Here is a 19,648-nt window from a genome sequence, read left to right as displayed (position 1 = left end):
TGTGTAATAATGTATCATAAATCTATCATTCTCTAATAAAGGCAGCAGGGTTTATTGGAAAGAGGGCTGGCAAGGGAATGAGAAGACTGGAATTCAAGTCCGGTCTCAACATTGTTGTGCCACCCTGTGCAAACATTCCTTCTTTCTGGGCCCGTTGGCTATTCTTTAAAAGGTGTTGGACTAGAAACTTTCCAGCTCTAGGACAAAGGAGCTACCAAATCTAGGGGGCTGGGTGGGAGGCAGGCGGAGGAAGCAGAGAATTGGTGGGGCCGAGGCAGAGAGGGGAGCACTGATTCTGGATCATAAAACTGAGGGCAGTAAAGAACCTCTGAGATTATCAAATTCAACTGCCTTATTTTTACAGGCGAGAAACCCCAAGACCCCCAAAAGGGAAGGTGGTTTATCCAAGATCACACAGGTTAAGAGTCTGGATTCCGACTAGATCAGTGCCAAGGGGCTTGGGAGTCTGATATCCTGGGGTGCAAACATCCCCACTGGCTCTGCTACCACCTTTGGTGTCTTCGGACAAACCGGGTGCACCCCTGGGCCTCGGCCACTCACCTGTAAAGAGAGGGGCTCTGCCCAGGAGCTCGGCCCCCCCACCCCCACCCACCTGCCCTGGGCCTCACAATCCCTGGCGTCCTCCCAGGCTCTCCACACAGTGCCTGGCATACAGGAAGTGACTAATAAATGCCGGCCGACCAGACTCTCAAGCCCACCCCGAGAGCCCAGGACTCTGCACACCGCTGCCTGGGGGCAGACTGGCAGCTCCCTGTGGGCAGGCAGTTTGCTCTTTGCACCCCCCAGAGCTTAGAGCTGTGACAGGCGCTTACCGCCAAACTAGAATGTAAGCTCCTTGGGGGCTGGGGTGGAGGTCATCGCACCCGGCATACAGGAGGCGATTACTAAATCCTCGAAGACGCGTATAATTGATGTTGCCTGGCTTGTCCCCCCAGTGGGAGGGGGAGGGGCTGGAGGGAGAGATTTTGGAACTCAACATTTTTGAAGGGGATTGTTAAAATAAAGTATAATTAAAAATTTGTGGATGGATTGTCCAGTCAGTAGGGCCTCGGTTGAAAGAAGTGACCAGTGAGACCAGGGGCGGGTGCCCCGCCCTTCTGCTCCATCCCTACTCCCATGCCTGGAAGCCTCCCACAAGTTCCCGGAGCGGAGGTGACCCTGGGGCAGTCTACAACCAGCGTCAGGAGGTCACTCACCCTCCGGCCTTTTTCTTTTCCCGGCCACCCCCGCGCCGTCTCACCCAGCCTCCCGCCGGAAGCGCGTGTCTGCCGGCGCCGCGCGGGGCGAACCGGGAGTTGTAGTCTCTCTCCCCCGTCTTCGGCGAGGAGCGGGCCCGCTCGCGGACCGAGCGCTCTGGGGCTTCTCCTCCAAGTCCGCGCTCGGTGAGGGGCGGGGGGGGGCGAAGAACTACAAGTCCCAGCAGGCGCCGCGGGGCAGGCACACGCATCTAGGGGTCGGCCCGAGTCCGCTGGCCCCGGGGCGGCATGAATGGAGTAACGGGAGCGAGGTGAAAGGGAGGACCCGCTCGCCCCCCCCCCGACCCCCGCCCCCGACCCCCACCCCGCTCCTTCGCCCGGTGCCCGCTCGCCCCTCCCCCGCGGCTCGGGGGGGCCTGCTGCGCGTGCGCGGCGGCGCGCGCGTGGGAGCCATTGAGGCCGTCGCGGCGCGCGCAGGCTGCTGCGGCGGCGGAGGCGGCGGCTCGGCCGGCCGGCGGGCCCGGGCGGCGGCATGCCGCGGGACAACATGGCCACGCTGATCCAGCGCATCGCCCGGCAGGCGCGGCTGACCTTCCGCCGCGGCGGGGGCGGGGGCGGGGCGCCCGAGGCGGGCTTCCCCGAGAACCTGCAGCAGCTGCAGCAGCTGCTGAGCCAGCTCCGCGCCGAGGACCTGAACATCAGCCCGCGGCGGGCCGCGCTGCCCTCGCCCCCGCCGGCGCGGCCGCCGCACCTGCCGCCCGTCACCTACATGCACATCTGCGAGACGGCCGAGTTCAGCCTGGGCGTGTTCCTGCTCAAGAGCGGCACGTCCATCCCGCTGCACGACCACCCGGGCATGCACGGCGTGCTCAAGGTGCTCTACGGCACGCTGCGCATCAGCTGCCTGGACCCGCTGCCGGGGGAGGGCCCGGGGGCGCCGCGGGAGGGCCCGCAGCCGCAGCCGCATCCGCCGCCGCCGCAGCAGGCCCCCGCCGCCCCGCCCCGCTTCGAGCCCCCGCTGCGGCCCGGCCAGCGCGCCGTGGTGCGCCGGGCCCTGCTGCGCTCCCGCGCCGAGTACACGGAGGCCAGCGCGCCGTGCCTGCTCAGCCCGCACCGAGACAACCTGCACCAGATCGACGCCGTGGACGGGCCGGCCGCCTTTCTGGACATCCTCGCCCCGCCCTACGACCCGGACGACGGCCGAGACTGCCACTACTACCGGCTGCTGGAGGCCGCCGCGCCGGCCGGGCCCCCCGACGCCGGCCTCGGCTGCGGGCCGGCCGCGCCGCTGCCGGTGCCCCGGGAGGTGTGGCTGCTGGAGACGCCCCAGGCGGCCGACTTCTGGTGCGAGGGCGAGCCCTACCCGGGCCCCAAGGTCACGCCGTGAGCGGGGCGCCCCTGGGACCCCACCCCCCCATCCCCTGCTTCCCGGGGCGGGGAAGGGGGAGGAGCCCCGGCGCTTCCATCCAAAAGCCATAATGAATCTTCTTCCTCCCCCCTCCCCCGAAGAAGACCCCTTTCCTGGAGTAGAAAAGTCACCCAGTAACTAGTCCACCGCCCCTTTTGTTTGTGTGTCTCCATCCCCGGGGATGTCATCTCCATCCTAACGGAGTGACCGTCTGTGTGCATGACCCCTCCGGTTTGAATCCTCTGGATCCGGGTGGCTGGGAAGGGGAGATTGGCCGTAATTGGGCGGAGGAGACTCCTACCGCGGCAAGTGTTCAAACCAAGGTGCAAGTAAATCAGCGGCGAAAGCAAATTCCTTTTTTTTTTTTTCCTTCTTTTTTCAAAGAGATGGGGGTGAAACCAATATACCTAACTATGCATGCCTATGGACAGGATATTTCCTCTTTATGGGACTTGTAGGACTAGCAGGCAGCCCCTCTTCCTTAGCCTGGACCGCCCCTGCTCGCCTGGGCTGACAGGCTGAGGAATGGTGCAGGCTGCGCAGGGACCCCTTGGAAGACTTAGGCCTATTTCTCCATCGTGTGCTTGGGAAAAGACTATAATCCCCTCCATCTTGATCCTCTCTCTCTCTTTCTAAAAGACATATTTTGGGTAATTCTGTATTTCCAGATCCATCCGAGGACATGGAAGAGCTGCATTTTTTATGCTTCCAGGCAGTTGAATGTAAACCCCCACCCGCAAGCCTGCAGTTAAATTCCATATCCCCTACTTCCAACAGTTTCCTGCCAAAGCTGAGAAAATTAATATGGTGACAAATGGTTCACTTTCCCTCCAAGACTTCGGATCAAGCGATCTCATGTGCCAGTGAACTGGGGCTTCCAGCTGTGTGGCTGATGTGTTCAGTGATGTCGTTATTGGCAGCATGGTGCCAGGAGCTCTCCAAGGAGGAATGGCTAGGAGGAGGCCTACCTCCAACTGCACCAGGCCCAAGAGAGTTTTCCCGTGGTTGCAGGTGCGGTTGATAGGGCTGAGAGAACAGAGTAGAGGACGGTTTGTTATCGAAGGCACTGAAGTGTTGGACCAAACCCTCCCCAGCCCCCTGTTAATTATTAACAGTCAATATCTGGGATTAGGGAGATTTGGGTTGGTTTACTGTGGTATTTTTTTTTTTTTTTTACCTAGGCTACTGAGCATCTTCACTTTGTATACAGATGTTTGAGACAATTTGCTTCAGACTTATGGAGCCCTTATTGTTTTTCTCTTTATACTATTTATAGAATTTGCTTTTTCATAAAATTTTTAATAAAAATGAGTTGTAGAAATAAACTCCTTAAAATTTGCCCAGCTGTCGTACAAGCAGTCTTGATTGACTTGCCCATGTGGGGATGTGTGAGTTCCAACCTTTCTAATAAGGGAAAATATTTTGTAGTTGGTGAAAGATGTTCATCCTGCAGGAAAATTATGTGCCTATACCTCCTTATGCACACTGGGTAACAGAGGCCCCGGTGCTAGGGATCTTTTGATTCCTTGCTTTTGCAGAAGAATAAATGAATGAATTCCACAAGGGATCCTTTTGATTTTGTTTTGTAAATGCCTGCTGAATTTATGACATACCACTCTTGTGGTACTGGTAGACACACATCCCCGTGTCTTCTTTTCCACGTGTACTAACAAAATGTGGTTAGGGGGAGGTAGGGTTATGTTCAGATGTTTTTTATTGTAGTCTGATACCCTAGTGTGTGATGTAATACACCTTTAGACAATTCGGGGCAGCTCTTTACCTAGCTCAGAAAGCTCAAATATTAAATACAATAAATGCTATATATGCAACTCAATTTACTTACAAAAGCATTAATATCAAATGTGTTCATTTTTTTCCCCCGAGCACAGTGATGAATGTATTATGGTATGGTTATGGCATACCTACTTTTGGAAATACATTGTAGAATAGAAGCAGTTAACTTCGATAAAGTGTTACTTGTAATTTATGTGAAGTTTTACATTAATACGGCTGATTCTATCAAGCTGACTTTTGCTAACTCGTTCTGCAGTGGGACAATAATGATGCTGAGTTCTACCTTATTCTTCAGAATTCCATTCAAAAATGAATAATAAGGTTCTCAGACAAGCAGCAACTTTTGGAAAAGCTTAAGGTGCTTTCCAAAAGTTTCCCTAAAATCGCCATTGACCAGAAAAGGAACAATCTCCCTTGTTTGGGGTTTTCATTGGATTATTCTACCAGATGGTCGCCATTTGCCTTGCGTTCTCTGAGCAGGAGAGGTCAGCAGTGATGACAACAAAAGGCACCTTTTCTAGAGCTTACTAGGACTTGAGCAAGCCATTGAGGAAGAGAATCCCTCCCTGCTCGAAGGCTTCAGGACCAGGGAGCAAAGGGCCAAAGGATTCAGCTGGCACCTTGATGCACTGAACTGACTCCAGATGCTGCTATGTCATGCTCCCTCCATCACATGGACTGTTTAACAACCAGACAGAGAGATGACTTAATGTGGTTTTGAGGACTACACCTACTCCTAAGAACATAGGGTGTTTTCTTGTTTATTAAAATATAAGAGACTAATGAGCACACTGAAATGAATCATTAAATGTTTTTCTATTTAATACAAAAAATGCAATAATTTCCTCTTACGGGTGAGAAGTAATTCAATATAAATGTTTCTGATGCTCTTTTTTCCCCCTTGAGTAGTAACTGTTTTTAATAAGTATGCTTTGCATGGATTAAAATGTTGCCTGTTTGCTATTTATTAATGAAAGTGCCAGTATATTCAAGTAGCCTGCGTGTTCTCCATAGGGTGGATTCCTTGAACATTACATTAAGAGCTGTAACTTCCTTAAGTCCACCTGTTTTATCCTTCTTTTACATTCGTTTTCCTTAAAGCTGCCTTAGTCATGTCGGCTTTGGAAGAATCCAGTCCTTGCTGATCCATTCCCGGTGGTTCTGTGACTTGTACTAGTTCTGCTGCCCAGAGAGGAAGGCAGTATATGTTTAACTTAGAACCTTTTAGCCTCGGATGTTCCACTGTGATCAAACATTGGAAGGGTGATCCTACTCCACTTGATCTAGGAACAAGAACTTGGAGTGTCCAACCATTTCAAGAAAGAGGTGACAGACTAGAGAGACTGATTATTTAGAATACACTGAGGCATCTGGTGTCAAACACAAAAACTTTGCTAAGCCCAGCGTAGATTCTGCTGCTTCTGATGGGACCATTTGGAGTTTCTGGATTTAAGTGTTCACTGTATCTTTTGGAAAATAGAGGTGTAAAATGTTCAACTTGTACATTTCAATTGCTTATTAAAGATTGCCTGGACCAAGGGTTCTTAACCTTTTTTGTCTTGGATTCCTCAGAATAATGTTTTTGAATGCATAAGATACACAGTATTACAAAGGAAGCCAATTATATTGAATTAATTAACAACAGAAAAATTTAAATTCATGGACACCAGGTTAAGAACCCTTCGCATATACCAGAAATGATTACTTTATGTGGGAAACCGTTTCTCCTGCCCAAGTAATAGCAACTTCAGCAAACACATGTAGTGGATCCTTCAAGCTCTATGTACCTTTAAGACATCAGATGGAAAGCAGCTGAAACCGCAATTTAAAAGCACAATATTTGCCTCAACAGACAAAACTCTTTCTCTATTTAACAAGAAATCTGTGTATCATTGAAGAAAGAAACTGGCTTAAGTTTCTTTCCTCTTCTTGTATTTCATCCTGTGCTGCACTTGTTCAGGGACCACTCAGCCTCTTAGCATCTCCAGCAACACAGTGTGTTTAATGCTGACCATCCTCCCCACTCCCTCCCCCTAGTTCCCTTAAAATGGCCATCAGCTGGCATACTAGTGTGAATATTTACATGCCGGTTTAATTTCTTCCCTTTTCCCCAGCTGTTGGGATGCTGAAATAAAAGAGCACACTGGTTTCAACTCTTCAAAGCTTTTAAGTTTCTTTAATGGGTGGGTTCTTCATGTGCACTGAACAATCTCCTGAGCATTATGAACCTCTAAGGGGTTACTGTCTGGAAGCTACTTTTTAATAAGTACATCCCAGTAGCAACAGGAATACATCAGCAATCATATTCAATAAAACATTTATAGGTTGGCAAAAAAAAAGTCATCTTTAAATGTAGTCTTTAAAAGCTCAATAGAATCCAAAATCCAAGTAAGGATTACGTACTCCCATGAAAGTCAAATGTGATTCAAGATAATGACCACGTAGATTGTAATTAGAAAATTTGAAAAAGTGCCTTTAAGTGTGTATGTGTATGTATGTATGGGAGGGAAGACCTTGAAGTATATTCTCAAAAAAGCTCAATGACAAAAAAATTTTTAAAAAGGAGTACCAATTTGTTGGGGGCAGCTAGGTGGTGCAATGGATAGAGCACCAGCCATGTATTCAAGAGGACCTGAGTTCAAATATGGCCTCAGACACATAACACTAGCTATGTGACCCTGGGCAAGTCACTTAATCCCATTGCCTAGCCAAAAAAATAAAAAAAAGAAAGTATCAAAAAGCTCAATGAGAAATGAGACTGTTACATTCAAAATTAATTCAAACTTATACATTAGCCTGATGTGAGTGTTGGAATCACTTCTGTGGTTTTTTTTTTTACCTATTTGCAAATTTTAAAGTTTTCTTTTGATTACACTTGCCTGCATAGACTGAAATTGTGTGCCCTAATTATTTGGTAAAATCATAGCAGACTCATTTTGTAGTCCTAAGTTAGTTGTCATAGAAAAAACACGGCTTTATTTGGGGAAAAATGAAGGCAGGATCAAAGTACCAAAGAGGCAGGAGAAAGGAGAGGCCAGTAGGCAGAGTGCAAAGGTGGCAGGTAGGTTTCAGTTGTCTCTCCCACTGGGAAAGTATTCCACGTACAGGTTACCCTCCAAGCCACCAGGGGAGTGACACCCAATCATCCTAAGGGGGCCTGCCAAGGAAGGGGGGGCACATCGGGAAACCCTGTTTCAACGGATTGTGTTGCTGGACTAGTTTGTAGAAATTCCTGACTCCCATCCATCCCTTCAGGAATGCAGTTAAGATGGACTAAAATGTGAATTCAAGTTATTTGGCCGATAATGGTCGCAGACTTGGAACAGCGATAGTAGAGTCTTTGACCAAATTACTTGTTTGTGAAAACATACTGTAAACTGATATTTTTGGAAATGGGAGTTGTATTTAAAATTCACTAGGAAGTCCCCAATTTAATGAAACACTTTGGTGAATCCTTTTGAATGGCAAAGAGTTCTTTAGCAATATGAATACCACCCCTAATGGGTTCAAATCTTGGGGGGTTTTTTTGTTTGTTTTTGTTTGTTGTGTGCGTGTGTGTGTGTGTGTGTGTGTGTGTGTGTTTGTGGTTTTCCTAAAGGCACACACCTGTAATATCCGCTGGGTACTAATTACTTTGCTACTCCTCCCAGAGCCCCATTAACCTATATGACCTTGGGCCAGTCAGTCTCTCTGAAGCCTCCGTTTTCCCCCTCTACCGCGGCGATAGGACCAGACAATGTAATTAATTGAACTGAAAGACGGAGAGAAATGAGTCCTGGGGTAATTCCTGTGGCAGCCCACTGATGCAGTCACCAGCAGTGTCTGAGCGCATTCTGATCTAAATAGGAGATAAGCATTTTTCAAAAAAAGTTTTCTGTGGTTGTGAAAGCTTAATCCTGGAAACTGAAAGTTGTTTCCAGCCTGCCCTCCCCACAACACTTTCCACAAAGGTGCATCTCTGAGCTCCAGCCTCTAGAGGATCATGGTTTTGAAAGTGTCTCCAATGGAGTGGGCACTTGTTTGTAAGTATTTATTTTCCGGGGCCCACTCAGGCAGGGAACTGTTTTAAAGGACGGAACAATGAGTCAAAACGCCGCCTCCCCGTTTTGACACTAATACATAGGGGAAATACCCACAGCCCTAACACTTGATTATGAATGGAGATTACTTGGGGGTTAGAGGGCACTTACGTCCTGGAAAGGAAAACTTTGGGGTCTTAGGCTGGGCTCAGCAATTTCACTATTTTGGGGAAAAAGCTAGTTCATAAACCTCATAAGAGAAATCTGCTTTGGGCCTTCACCAAAAAAAAAGTCTGTCTAAAGCACGAATAACCCCAAGACAAAGGGAGGCTAAAGAAGAAAATATTTACTAAAGTAACCCTCCCCCACCAACCTCTACCACCTCCACTTCTCTGTTATCTTTCATAAAAGATTTGTGCAGCAAAGCTATTGTTGAAAAGTATTTATTTACACTAGGATCACAAACCATCCATCATCCAAATTCCAGTTACTGGCTGTGCATTATGGTGATAAACAATTTATAACTCCACAGCTATCGAGAGCTTATAACCAGTGGAGTCAGCTCTTGTAATGTTATTTACATCTGTATTTGACATTTTACTCCAAAATTAACACTTTAAAGTCACAAAACAGTGTACAAAAATATAGTTTCTAAAAAAAAAATCCCAATATTAATAGGCAGAAATGTACAGGCATACTAAAACCAGGGAGTGATTTTTCAGTAATTAATAAGGCAACCCATTTACATGCAGACACTGCAACATTGTCTACATCACACAAGGCACCGAGGACACGTCCACATAATTGCATGCATCCTAGTTTTAGAGAATATATGTACATCCCCCTTTAAATAAGTTATACTCTGATTCTGGTTTCAATAGATCATAAACACTTCCCTTTTTCTTTCCCAAAAGTTGAGATCTTGAAGAACAGTGCACATAAAAAAAAAAAAATAACACTAATATCTGAGTGAATATACACTGAAAAAATAGCCATTTACAATTTCAAACTACTGAAAAAGCATCACTGCCAAGTCTATCTCACCAGATTGCACTTCTCTTCTCTAGGTTAGCTTACACTACATATTGCTTACAGGGCTGGAATGAGCTCTGACCACTGTTGGAGGCTCCCAGAATTCGATTTCGAGTCTGTGCTTGGCTCATTGTTCAGCCCCCCCCCCCCAAAGCAGCCACCATGCTAAGATAAAGTGCACATCAGTTTGGGGCCTTGGGCTGAGCCCACTTCTCTAAGGCATCAGCATCTCCCAACCTACTTTCATGGGGTCCCAGATCAACTCCAATGCCCAGAGTCAAGATACTGTCATGGATACATCAAAGCAAAAGGGAGTGGAGGGAGGGGGGCAGGGAGTAAAAACTCCAGTCCAACAACCCTTTGGAAAGGAGGGTAGAAAACCCCAGCTTCTGCAGGGCAGGGATCCTCATTCCAGCCCCTTGAGATCGATCCTTCCCTGTAACCCCCAGTCAGAGTCACCTCATCTTAGAGACCAAAATGAGCCCAGCTTCAGGAAGGACCTGCTTCTCAGCTGAAAGGGGAGCAGTGATAGGGTCCCCACCCCCCCAGACCCTTCCAGCTTCGAAGGGAGGGGTGAGGAGCCAGTGGTAGTGTTTGTGCAGTTTGGGTTGGAAAAGGGCCTTGTGGACCCTCGAGGAGCTGGTCAGGTCAAGAGTCTGTACTCAAGGTGTTCGGGTCCGAGAGGCGCAAGAGGTCAGGGGACCCCCACCCAGAATGCTGCTGCCACTGCTGCTGCCCAAGGCCCCCCCAGACTGGGTCCCCCCTGGGCAGGAGGTGGAAGAGGCCCCTGGCCCTGAGGATGAAGGGGCACTGCCCTTCCTCTCCTTCTGCCGGAGATGGATCTTGGTGTGACGTTTCCGTTCGTCACTGCGGGCAAACTTTCTGCCGCAGTAGTCACAAGCAAAGGGCTTCTCCCCGGTGTGGGTGCGAATGTGGGTGGTGAGGTGGTCACTGCGGCTAAAGTTCCGCATGCAGATCCTACACTGGAAGGGCTTGTGGCCAGTGTGGATTCGGATGTGTCTGGTCAGTTCGTCACTTCTGGAGAAGCGCCGGTCACAGCCTTCGGCCGGGCACGGGTATGGGCGTTCATGAACCGGAGTCTTGCTGGGCCGGTTCGGGTACTTTCGTGGGCGAAGTATAGGACGAAGTGGCAAGTGGTGAGGGTTGTAGGCAGCAGCAGCTGCAGCACTCCCAGAGAGTCGGGGACCCCCGTCACTGCCACTACTGCCCCCAGGCCCAGTGGCCCCAGCACTGGGGCCTCCCAGAGTAAAGTTACGGATGGTGGAGAGTGGGGTAAGTGGTGGTGGGACCCGGAGAGAATCCAGAGGACAGGAGAATGGCTTTCGGTCTGGGCCCCCCGCACCATGAAGGTCCCGCTGGCACTGAGGCGGAAAGAAGCCTGGGTAGTCTGGGATCATGGGGAAGAGGCCTGGGTCTGTGGCAGGCTTGGGAGATGGATAGGAAGGGGGTGGTGGATAGGCAAGGGCAGAAGAGGCAGTGGAGGTGGTGGCTGAAGGCAGGAAAGCCGAGGGGTCCTGATAGAGGTCTCCTGTGCAGCCTGAGTAAGGAGGAGGAGGTGGAGGTGAGTAGAGGTGGTCCAGGTCAGACTGGGTCTGGGACATGGTGCACACCCCCAGAGGTCCCCCGGCCAGGGGGTTGGGAGAGGCAGAGGAGGCACTAGACGAGGCAGTGGTAGAGGCTGGGGCCGTCACCCCCTGCAGAATGCCTGCACTCACGATGTTGATGATGCCCTCTGGATAGCAGCTGGCACCAGGGTACTGGGGATCAATAGAGAACTTGCCCATGTAAGTGAAGGTCTGATTCCGAGGGGCAGAGACAGGAGCAAAGCTGCTGGCATAGGGCAGATCCAGGGACCTCTTCTCTCCAGTCATGTCAATGTTGATCATGCCATCTGTAACCAGAAAAGGAGAATGAAGATGGGGATAGTTATCTGGGGGAGTAGAGAGAAAATTAGGCTCATCCTCATACACTCAAATCTCTATGAAAGGACCACAGGGAAGGGAAGCTGGACATGCTGAAGGATTCCCATCAGAGGGCTGTGGATAGGGAGCCAGACAGAAGCTTTGCTCCCACTTCCCCTCTATACCCCAACCATAATCATAAGCCATAAATCCCTGGTCTGCCAAAAACTTTCTCCCCCTTCTCCTTCACCTGTGGGACACACACACAACTGGGTCTTCCAGAGAGCCCTGCCCAACAGCAGATCACAGGGGAAGCTGCCAGGGAGCAGGACACCCAGGGGCTGGGGCAAAGGGGAGAAGAGCCTCAGGTATTTCCCAGCTCCAGGGACTCCCGCTCCCTCCCAGCATGTCTCCTTCGCCTCATCCCTCTTTCTCCTATTGAGGATCAGCTGATGAGTAAGGGAGGGAGCTGGGGCACGGCAGGAAGAGAAATTCTACAGGTTTCTCCCTCTCTCCCTCCTCCTCCCCGAACCATGCCAGCACCCTCGACCTTGCCCCATAGGCACTTGAGGAGGTGAAAAGAAATTCTGGATGCTGGAGAAGCCACTTCGGTTTCCTCTCATTGCCTGGGAAACCAGCCCAACGCCGTCCTCCAGAGGCAGCCTCCTTAACCACCCCCCCCTTCCCTCCACCTCCTCTTCTTACACCTCCACGTCTGTCTCCCCAAAGCCGCAATCTCACTAATTCACCAGGACTCTGCCGGCCACTGTGCGCGGCCGGTGAGAGGATCCCTGGAAGCAAAGAATCCTTCTGGCAGCTTGGCGTCATTCGTCCGCACCCTCCTTCTTTCCCCGAGGCTGAAGGGCTTTTATTCTCTTCCCCTCTTGGGTTCTCCTCCCTGGTTTCCCCCCAACCCCTAAATTTCCCATCACGTTGCCTCCCCTCCAAGGGGAGGGGATGCCTGGAGTGGTGGATAAGTGGACTGAGTAGGGAGATGATGTGGGAGACTGAAAAAGCCTCCAGTACCCTGTCTAGGACTTGCATCCCTACTTCCAGAGCTCCGGTCGGCTGAAGGGAGGCTTACTCTAACGATTGTAAAACGGCTTAGCGAGGTGCCTGGCACAGAGCGAGCCCTATATAAATGTTAGCTATTAGTCACACATCTCTCCTCCTAAATCAAAGCACCCCAGCCACCAAGGGTATTGGGAACAGGGCTGCCCAGTTAGCAGATACACCCACCCGGCTCCTCCATATAAGCCCCTACCTATTTTAAATGTGCCCCAGATCGACTCTGTCCCCCGAAACAACCACTTCACCCACCCACTCACAGACTCACTACCCCTCCATCTACTACACACTGAAGCATGCTGCTCACGGAGAGCAGAGCTGGAAAGGATCGAGGCACCTTCCTTACCTCCCGTCACCCCGTTCATCTGGTCAAAGGGTCCTCCTAGATCGGCATTAGGAAAGATGGACACCGAAGTGGCAGCAGCCGATGCGAGGTCCTCCACCGGGTAGATGTTGTCAGACAGCTGGTGCACAAAGCCACTGAGAGTTACTGGGATTTTGTCTACGGTCTTGGCGGTCATCATTTGCTCCAACTCACAACCTGGAGACCCAACTCCCTTGCTACCTGAATTGCCAAAGAAGCCGTTTTGGTGACGGGGTAGCCCCGGGGTTCCTCCGTCGGTCTCCCCCCCACTCTTAAAACAACACCCCCTCCAAAAAAAAATCAAAAGCCCCAATAAAAACCAGCCAGCAAGTTTTTGTTTGTCTGTTTGCTCCAACTGAAAAATAGATGTTGGCCCCTCACTGCCTGTCTGCCTGCCTGCCTGCCTGTGTCCCCGCTGCTGAGAGCCTAAGAATTGCCGGTGTAATGTTGTTGTAACAGTCAGTGGGTCCCCTTGCCGAGCTATTAATCAACTGCAGCTCGCTCAGTTAGACGGAAAGTGTGGCTCTAAGTATTTATGGGCAGGCCTTGAATGCCCGTGACGTCGCTGCCCATATATGGACTGAGGAACAGGGACGGGCAAGTCGGCTTTGCAGTCACATGGCTTATTTGCATACGAGCTTGGGTCGGTCTCCCGGGCGTCCCCGGCTCTGCGGGCCGGTGCGGGGTCCGGGAGGGCTCGGAGGGCGGCCAGGGGGGCAGCCCAGGGGGGTGGCGGGCCCCGCCCCCCCCCCCCCCCCGCTTAGCCTGAGGGCGAAGAGGGTGGGACGGGCTGCCTGCGCTCCCCGGCCTCCCCGGAGCCAGCCGGGAGGAATTCCGGTTCCCGGGGCCTTTCCAAAAAAGGCTAGGATCCGGCGGCAGCAGCCCCGCCCCCGGCCCTTGTTTGGGAGCCATTCCGGAAAATTAAACTTCGGAAAGAAACCGAGCGCCGCCGAGACGCGGCTGCCGGGCCAACCCCTACTCACTTTCGGGGCCGCGCGAAACCGCAAAGTGCCGGGCCCGGCAGGGGCGGCGCACCTGGCCTCACCTGCCCCCGTGGGCTCCCCGGGGCACGGCGGCGGGGCCGGACGGGGCCGGACGCGCCCGCCGCAGGAGGGCTGCGCCGCGGCCTCGGGGCAAAGTCTGCGCTCCTTTAGCCGGGCCGAAAACGGAACCAGGCGTTCCGGGTGGGTTTGGCTACGGGGGCACCGCGGGGGGCTGGGGACCCGGCCCCGCTGGACGCCGGGGACTCGGGCGAGCTGCGGCCGTGGCCCCACCTTGGAGAGAGAGACCCGGGCGGCTTCGGCTAGCGGGCTCCCTGCCCAGGACATCTGGGCGGTCGGCTGCGTGGGGGTGGATGTCCAGATGGCGGCTTGGACAGCAACCCGGCCCCATCGCGCGCGCGCGCGCGCGGGAGCACACTCACTCCCTCACACTCGCACACTTCCGCTACGCTCTACACACAATCGCACGCCTCCAGTCTCTCCCGACCCACTCCCACACCTCACGCCCACGGCCTCCCTGGAGGCAGACAACTAGAGTCCCTGCGCTCTCCGGGAGCTCGCCACCTCCTCAGAACCGCGGCTTCCCAAACCGCCGTCTCCACCACAAACCACCCCGCTCCCCCGACTCACCCCAATCCGCTGCCGGACACGCACGCTCCCACGTCCCACGGCACGGGACCGGCGACCAAACACCCGCACTCAAACCCTGCGCAGACTATACCTCACACCCCCACTCACAGGCACCCACACACGCACACTCCCTTACACGCGCGCTCACACACAAGCACGCACTCGCTTTCGGAGGGGAAAAAAATCCTTTCTCTGGAGCTCCAGCGACCGCAGGTTTGGCCTCCCCGGATGCGAGTCTGTGATAATGTAACACACCCGTCTCGTAACTCCGGTTTCACCCCTTCAATTACAGCCGGCGAGTTTCCTTTGAGACTTTAGAAACTGACCCTGATGGAAACCTTTTCTGTTTCGTTCCAAAAACAATTTTAGAAACGTAGCCTCCCCTCCCCAACTTGTTGCCTTTTTCTGGCTTTATGAGCGCTATCCACCCACATCTACAACACCGTTCTAGCTAGGGTCCAGCTTCAGCACCTTTGCTAGACCTTCCTTCTTCTCCCCGAGCCGCGGGAAGCGTCACGGACCTGCAGGGCTCAGACCTACACCACGTTACGCTTCACCGAGGTCTGTTTCGGTCAACGAGCGGTGCGCTCCGTGCGCAAACGGGATATCCCAGGACGCCAAGTCCAGGGTTAGGGGGAGGCCGTCACCCCCGGCTTCGCCGCGAGCCCCCGTGTTAGTTAGCAAGGCTGGGTAAGGGCCACCTCGTTGGGCCCTACAGACAAGACCCCTCCGCACTCCGTCCCCTGGCGCCTTCTCTCGTCCATAGTCCAAGGACAGACAGCCCCGTCTGCACCCAACCCTCTCTCCTGGGGCTCTCCAGGCTGGGGCCAGGGAGCTAGTGTGAGGTCCCTGGCCGCTCCCGCCTGAATTAAATTCGCGAGTTGAAGCCGTTCCCCAACCCCCACCCCCATCGCCACCACTCCCCCCTCCCCGAGCGTCTCGGCTGTCCGCAGCCCCCCGAAGGCTGACACCCAGGAGGCCGGGGCGCCACGCCGTGGAGGGAGCGCGGCGCTGCAGGCCGTTCCGGGGCTCACCTGCACGCTCCGAGACCCAAACAGCCCAAAGTCGGGTGAGCTGGAGCTGGCCCCACTGCCCAGCGCAGGCACGAGGCGGGCTGGGGAGGCTGGGAGTCCCGTAGGACCTGGGGGGGCTCGCTGCTCTCCCAGCTGCCCTCCAGCTCCCGGCGGAGGAGCCGTCTCCATCGTCCCTCTCCCTTCGGAGAAGGAGATGCCCGCCTAGGGCAAGTTTCGAGCTCAGACAGTAGCGCTCTCTTTCTCTCGGTTAGGAAAAAGAACTAAAGGAAGGGAGCGGTCTAGAGGTGGGCGTGGGCCCCGGCCTCCACACACCCTCGACCTCCGCAGCCCTCGGCCCTGGTCTGGAGGCGCGTTCGGAGCCCCGGCAAAGTCCCCTAAAGAAAAATGAGCACTTACCACTCGACCCGCCCGGCTCTGGCCGCGCTGGAACCGGCTGGGCCAAGGTCCCCTGGCTGACCACGGGCTCGACGGTGCCCCGGACGGGACCCCGAGCCTCATGGCCAGCCTGGAGCCCCGCGAAGGAGCCCCAGGCAGGTTATGCAAATGCAGGAGGGCGCACACAATGAGGGGGGCTCGGGTTACCGCCCCGGGCCCCGGACCTCGACGCCCCCGCAGGGGAGGAGAAGGAGGCAGCCGGGGCAGTGAGCGCGGGTCTCCGCGCCTGCTCGGCCTTCGCTCCTCTGCGCACACGTGGGCGGCTGCTCGCCGCGGCGGCAGCAGCCTCGCCTGCAAGCCCGGGCGGCGGCAGCTCCAGGAGGGGGCTCCGCGGGAGGGGGCGGCGCGATGCCGCCTCACCAGGCTTGGGGAGCCGGAGCCCGAGAGCCCAAGGGAGGGCGCGCAGGGCGCGGGAGAGCGGCCGCGCTCTCGCTGGGCAGGCCAAGGGGGAGAGCGTCGGTCCCGGAGGGATGGAGGCCCTTCTAGACGGGCCCTCCAAGGATGCTGGATGCCGCTGTCCCACCTTAGAAGAGACTGCACGCCCAGGGGAGAGGGAGGCTCAGGCTTCGACCACTGGGACCATCCAGACCGGGGGCCGCCGCACCGACCCAGAGGAGGGTTCCAGGGGGATGGGGGAGACAGGGAGAGGTTGGACGGATGCGCTCGGGCTGTTTGGGAGAGGGAAACGAAGGTGACTCCCCGGGCGAAATCCTGACTTTTCCAATGTCTGAGCAGGTTCCCGGAAAACTGTTTACCTCAAGCCTGCACAGGCTTTTCGGGCCGTTTGCCACAGAGCTGGGACTGGGTCCGATTCCTACCCTCCATAGAGCAGCTTAAGGCAGAGGAGGTGGAGGGCTAGTGCCCTTTGGGTGTGGAAGGGCTCGCCGAGGCAGCAAGTGGTCCAGGTGGTCGGGCCTGGTCTCCTGATAGCCCACTGTTGGAAAGAGCTCGGCTGAGGTTTGAAAAAGTAAAAAGAGGTCAGAGTGCCTTTTGATTAACCAAATGAAAATAGCTTCATTCAAGACAACAGCAGGCATTTCTTAAATTCCTGCCCCGCAAGGAAGGCGCTGGGGGTGCAGAGACCAAGGTGCCAAGCAATCCCTGCCCCGGGGAGTTTGGCACAACCAATAGGTCAGGAAAAGGCCCCTCTCCAGTTTCATCACCAGGTTTGTCTGATGGAAACCAGTAGCTTTGCTTTGTCTCCTGAGGTGCCCATGCATGTGAAGAATGAATGAATGAAAAAAAAAAACTTATCAAATGCTAACTATGTGCCGGGATTACAGATACAAGGAAGCTAGACAAGTCTATGTCCTCCAAGAGATAGAGGTGGGAAAGTATGGGGAAGGGGGGTCATTCTAATGGGGGAAGACAATACATAAAGGGGAGCTAGAAGGGAGGGCATGTTTTGAGGGAAGGGACTGCTTAAATTGAAATGAAAGTTCACTTATCCAAAGCTGGAGGTCTCAAGGACAAGTCCAGGTTCTAGTGGGAGGGAAATAAGGAGGACAGCCCTTTAGACTCTAGAATATCGGTGATGTGGTTTAAAAATGACTAGGAAATAGATATCTGATGGAGTTAGCAGGATTGTGCTAATCGAGATAGGGAAAGGGAAGACCCACATACAGGATCATAGATCCAGAACTGGAAGGGGTCTCAGAGGCTGTCTACTACCCCTCCCAAAGAGGTTGTCCGAGGTCTATGTAGCTTGAGACGGAATTTGAACCCAGATCTTCTGACTCCTCAGTCAGGATTCTCTCTACTATACCATTCTGCCTCCTATGGATGGAGGTAGGGGTGGGGGAAGAAGTCCAGGATTAAATTGAATGAAGAATTCAGTTAAATCTCTTTTGCCCCTACTATGTGCAGGTAGCTGTATCCAGGCATGATGGATTCAAGGAGTTTATAATGTATCGAAATAATGCAAAGGATGCGTTTCTCCCCTAAAGATGGACTTGTCCAAATGGCCCCTTAGACAGACCCTTCAAGATCCCATCAGGGTAATTAATGCATCTGCCAATTTCAATTCTTTCCCTTGAACTGAGAGGACTCAGAGGAGATGCTACTCTCTCCCATCCCAGCTCCCCATCCTGTTCACCCCGTACACAGCCTGAATGCTAATCGTTTCCAACTTTTTCTGGGATTCTTCTGTTCCTCTTGTCATCCTATAGTTCTCCTCTGCCCCCAATCCATCATTCTCAGAAGTGCCCTTTAACTGATGCTTCCCTGGCACTAGACTTCCTAAAGCCAATTAGAACTCGCTGTGTTGTTTATTGAACTTTTATTTACGTGGGGTTATATCACCCTTAGCAGTCTTTGGCTCTTTGTACCAGTGGTATGTGGCCACAAGTCATGGAACATAATGGCCTCTGGAGAATTCAAAATGATTTCCCTCAACAATGGAGAGCCGTATGATGAGGGTGAACAGGCTGCAACATTTAACTAAACAATCAACAAGCATTAATTAAGCGCCAACCATGTGCTAGGCACTTTGGTGACAGACCTGAAATAATAATCCCTGCTCCAAGAAGCTTGTCTTTGGGGCTAGACAGGCAGTCTGTCAAACAAGCGACTTCAAAGCCATGGAGTCAAGGATTTCTTCAGGGAAATGTAAGATTGAAAAGGAAGATGGGCTGATCAAATGGTGAGGACCGAGGCTAACCAATGTGTTCTCGTTGCAGTGCTGGGAGTGAGCAGGGAAGGTCCTTAGCACTTATGGACAGGAGTTGTACATAGTGTGCAGGTGTGGAGAAGGAGCGGTCACCTGCACCATTTCAGAGAATGTCACAATGATTCGATCATAGATCTATTTTCGGCTTGAAGACACGGTATCCCTAACATTAATGTGGTACCTCCACTCCCCCAGCTGCAGAGTGAAATGTCTAATTCTTTAGACCTGTGGGTTGCTACAGAGCTGAAAAAAGCAACTTCAGGCAGCACAAAGCAGCACACAACATCTCCCCTTGACTGATATTCCTAGGTGGGGCAGGCAAAGCTAAAGCCCCAGCTCTACCTTCCCCGTCTCTGCCTCTTCCACGTCCTGGCTTTCTCCACCACTCAGTTTAAGGGTCCTATGCCCATGCCTCTAGCTAGATCATTCCTGCTCCACCCCATCCCCCTCTATTTGGGGCTGTTTTGCATTAACCTTGTAAGTGTGGAGTCCCATCCATCTCCCTGCCCCTCCCCCCACCCAGAATGGAGGCTCCTTGAAGGCAAAGGTTGTTTTTCATCCAGCACCTGGTGCATAACAACGCCTGAAAAAACAAATACTTGTTCAGAGTTCCTTACTGAGCCTTTCATCTCCAAGTTCTTGTCTGTTAATGACAGCTAAAACTGACTGAAATTATAGCTTTAGGTGAGTCTTGAGTTGACCTCGAGACTTATTTGGGGGTAGAGAGGTAAGGTCATGTGGTCTCCAGAGCAACCCCTTTCTATTATCCCCTTCACTCCTGCCTTAATCTACAATCATTTAACCTGGTCTAATCATCCAGGCATTGTAACTCAAGCTTTCTTCTCCCCCTCGAAATCTAGTTGTTTCACCCATGCAGCTAAATTCAAATGAGTAAAGGAATACTGGCAAGGTTTCAGCAAAAAGCAGGAGAGAGAGTGTGCAGAAACAGTCATTGACATCAGCGTTGGATCTCACTGACAGCTATAATGAAATAGCAGTCTTTACTTGTGGTTTCTCAACCAGGAAATGACAGAAAATGTTTAGGAAGAGTGGATG

General features: G+C 52.8%; 2 protein-coding genes across 5 annotated transcripts; one reads left to right on the top strand and one right to left on the bottom strand.

Annotated features, from left to right (window-relative positions):
- Window positions 1-1,749: 1,749 nt before the first annotated feature.
- On the top strand, window positions 1,750-5,967 carry ADO (2-aminoethanethiol dioxygenase). Its single transcript, XM_027840746.1, has one exon. The coding sequence runs from the start codon at window positions 1,750-1,752 to the stop codon at window positions 2,602-2,604; it is 855 nt and encodes a 284-aa protein (XP_027696547.1). The 3' UTR covers window positions 2,605-5,967.
- Window positions 5,968-8,867: 2,900 nt separating this feature from the next.
- On the bottom strand, window positions 8,868-15,964 carry EGR2 (early growth response 2). Of its 4 annotated transcripts, none has more exons than XM_027840517.1 (3): window positions 15,886-15,964; window positions 12,807-13,025; window positions 8,868-11,382 (listed from the first exon to the last, which is right to left on the bottom strand). In XM_027840517.1, the coding sequence occupies exons 2-3, from the start codon at window positions 12,982-12,984 to the stop codon at window positions 10,133-10,135; spliced, it is 1,428 nt and encodes a 475-aa protein (XP_027696318.1). In that variant the 5' UTR covers window positions 12,985-13,025; window positions 15,886-15,964; the 3' UTR covers window positions 8,868-10,132. The 4 variants fall into 4 exon arrangements, with proteins under 4 accessions (XP_027696318.1, XP_027696320.1, XP_027696317.1 ...); XM_027840519.1 differs by having other exon boundaries at window positions 12,807-12,924; window positions 15,886-15,960; XM_027840516.1 differs by lacking the exon at window positions 15,886-15,964 and adding an exon at window positions 15,490-15,574 and having other exon boundaries at window positions 12,807-12,924.
- Between the last annotated feature and the right edge of the window lie 3,684 nt (window positions 15,965-19,648).

Source organism: Vombatus ursinus, unplaced genomic scaffold, assembly GCF_900497805.2.
Source record: "Vombatus ursinus unplaced genomic scaffold, bare-nosed wombat genome assembly UNPS02014847.1, whole genome shotgun sequence".
In the NCBI taxonomy this organism is placed as follows: domain Eukaryota; kingdom Metazoa; phylum Chordata; class Mammalia; order Diprotodontia; family Vombatidae; genus Vombatus; species Vombatus ursinus.
Note: the sequence above shows the minus strand (reverse complement) of the source record. Positions and strands in the feature narration are given on the sequence as shown.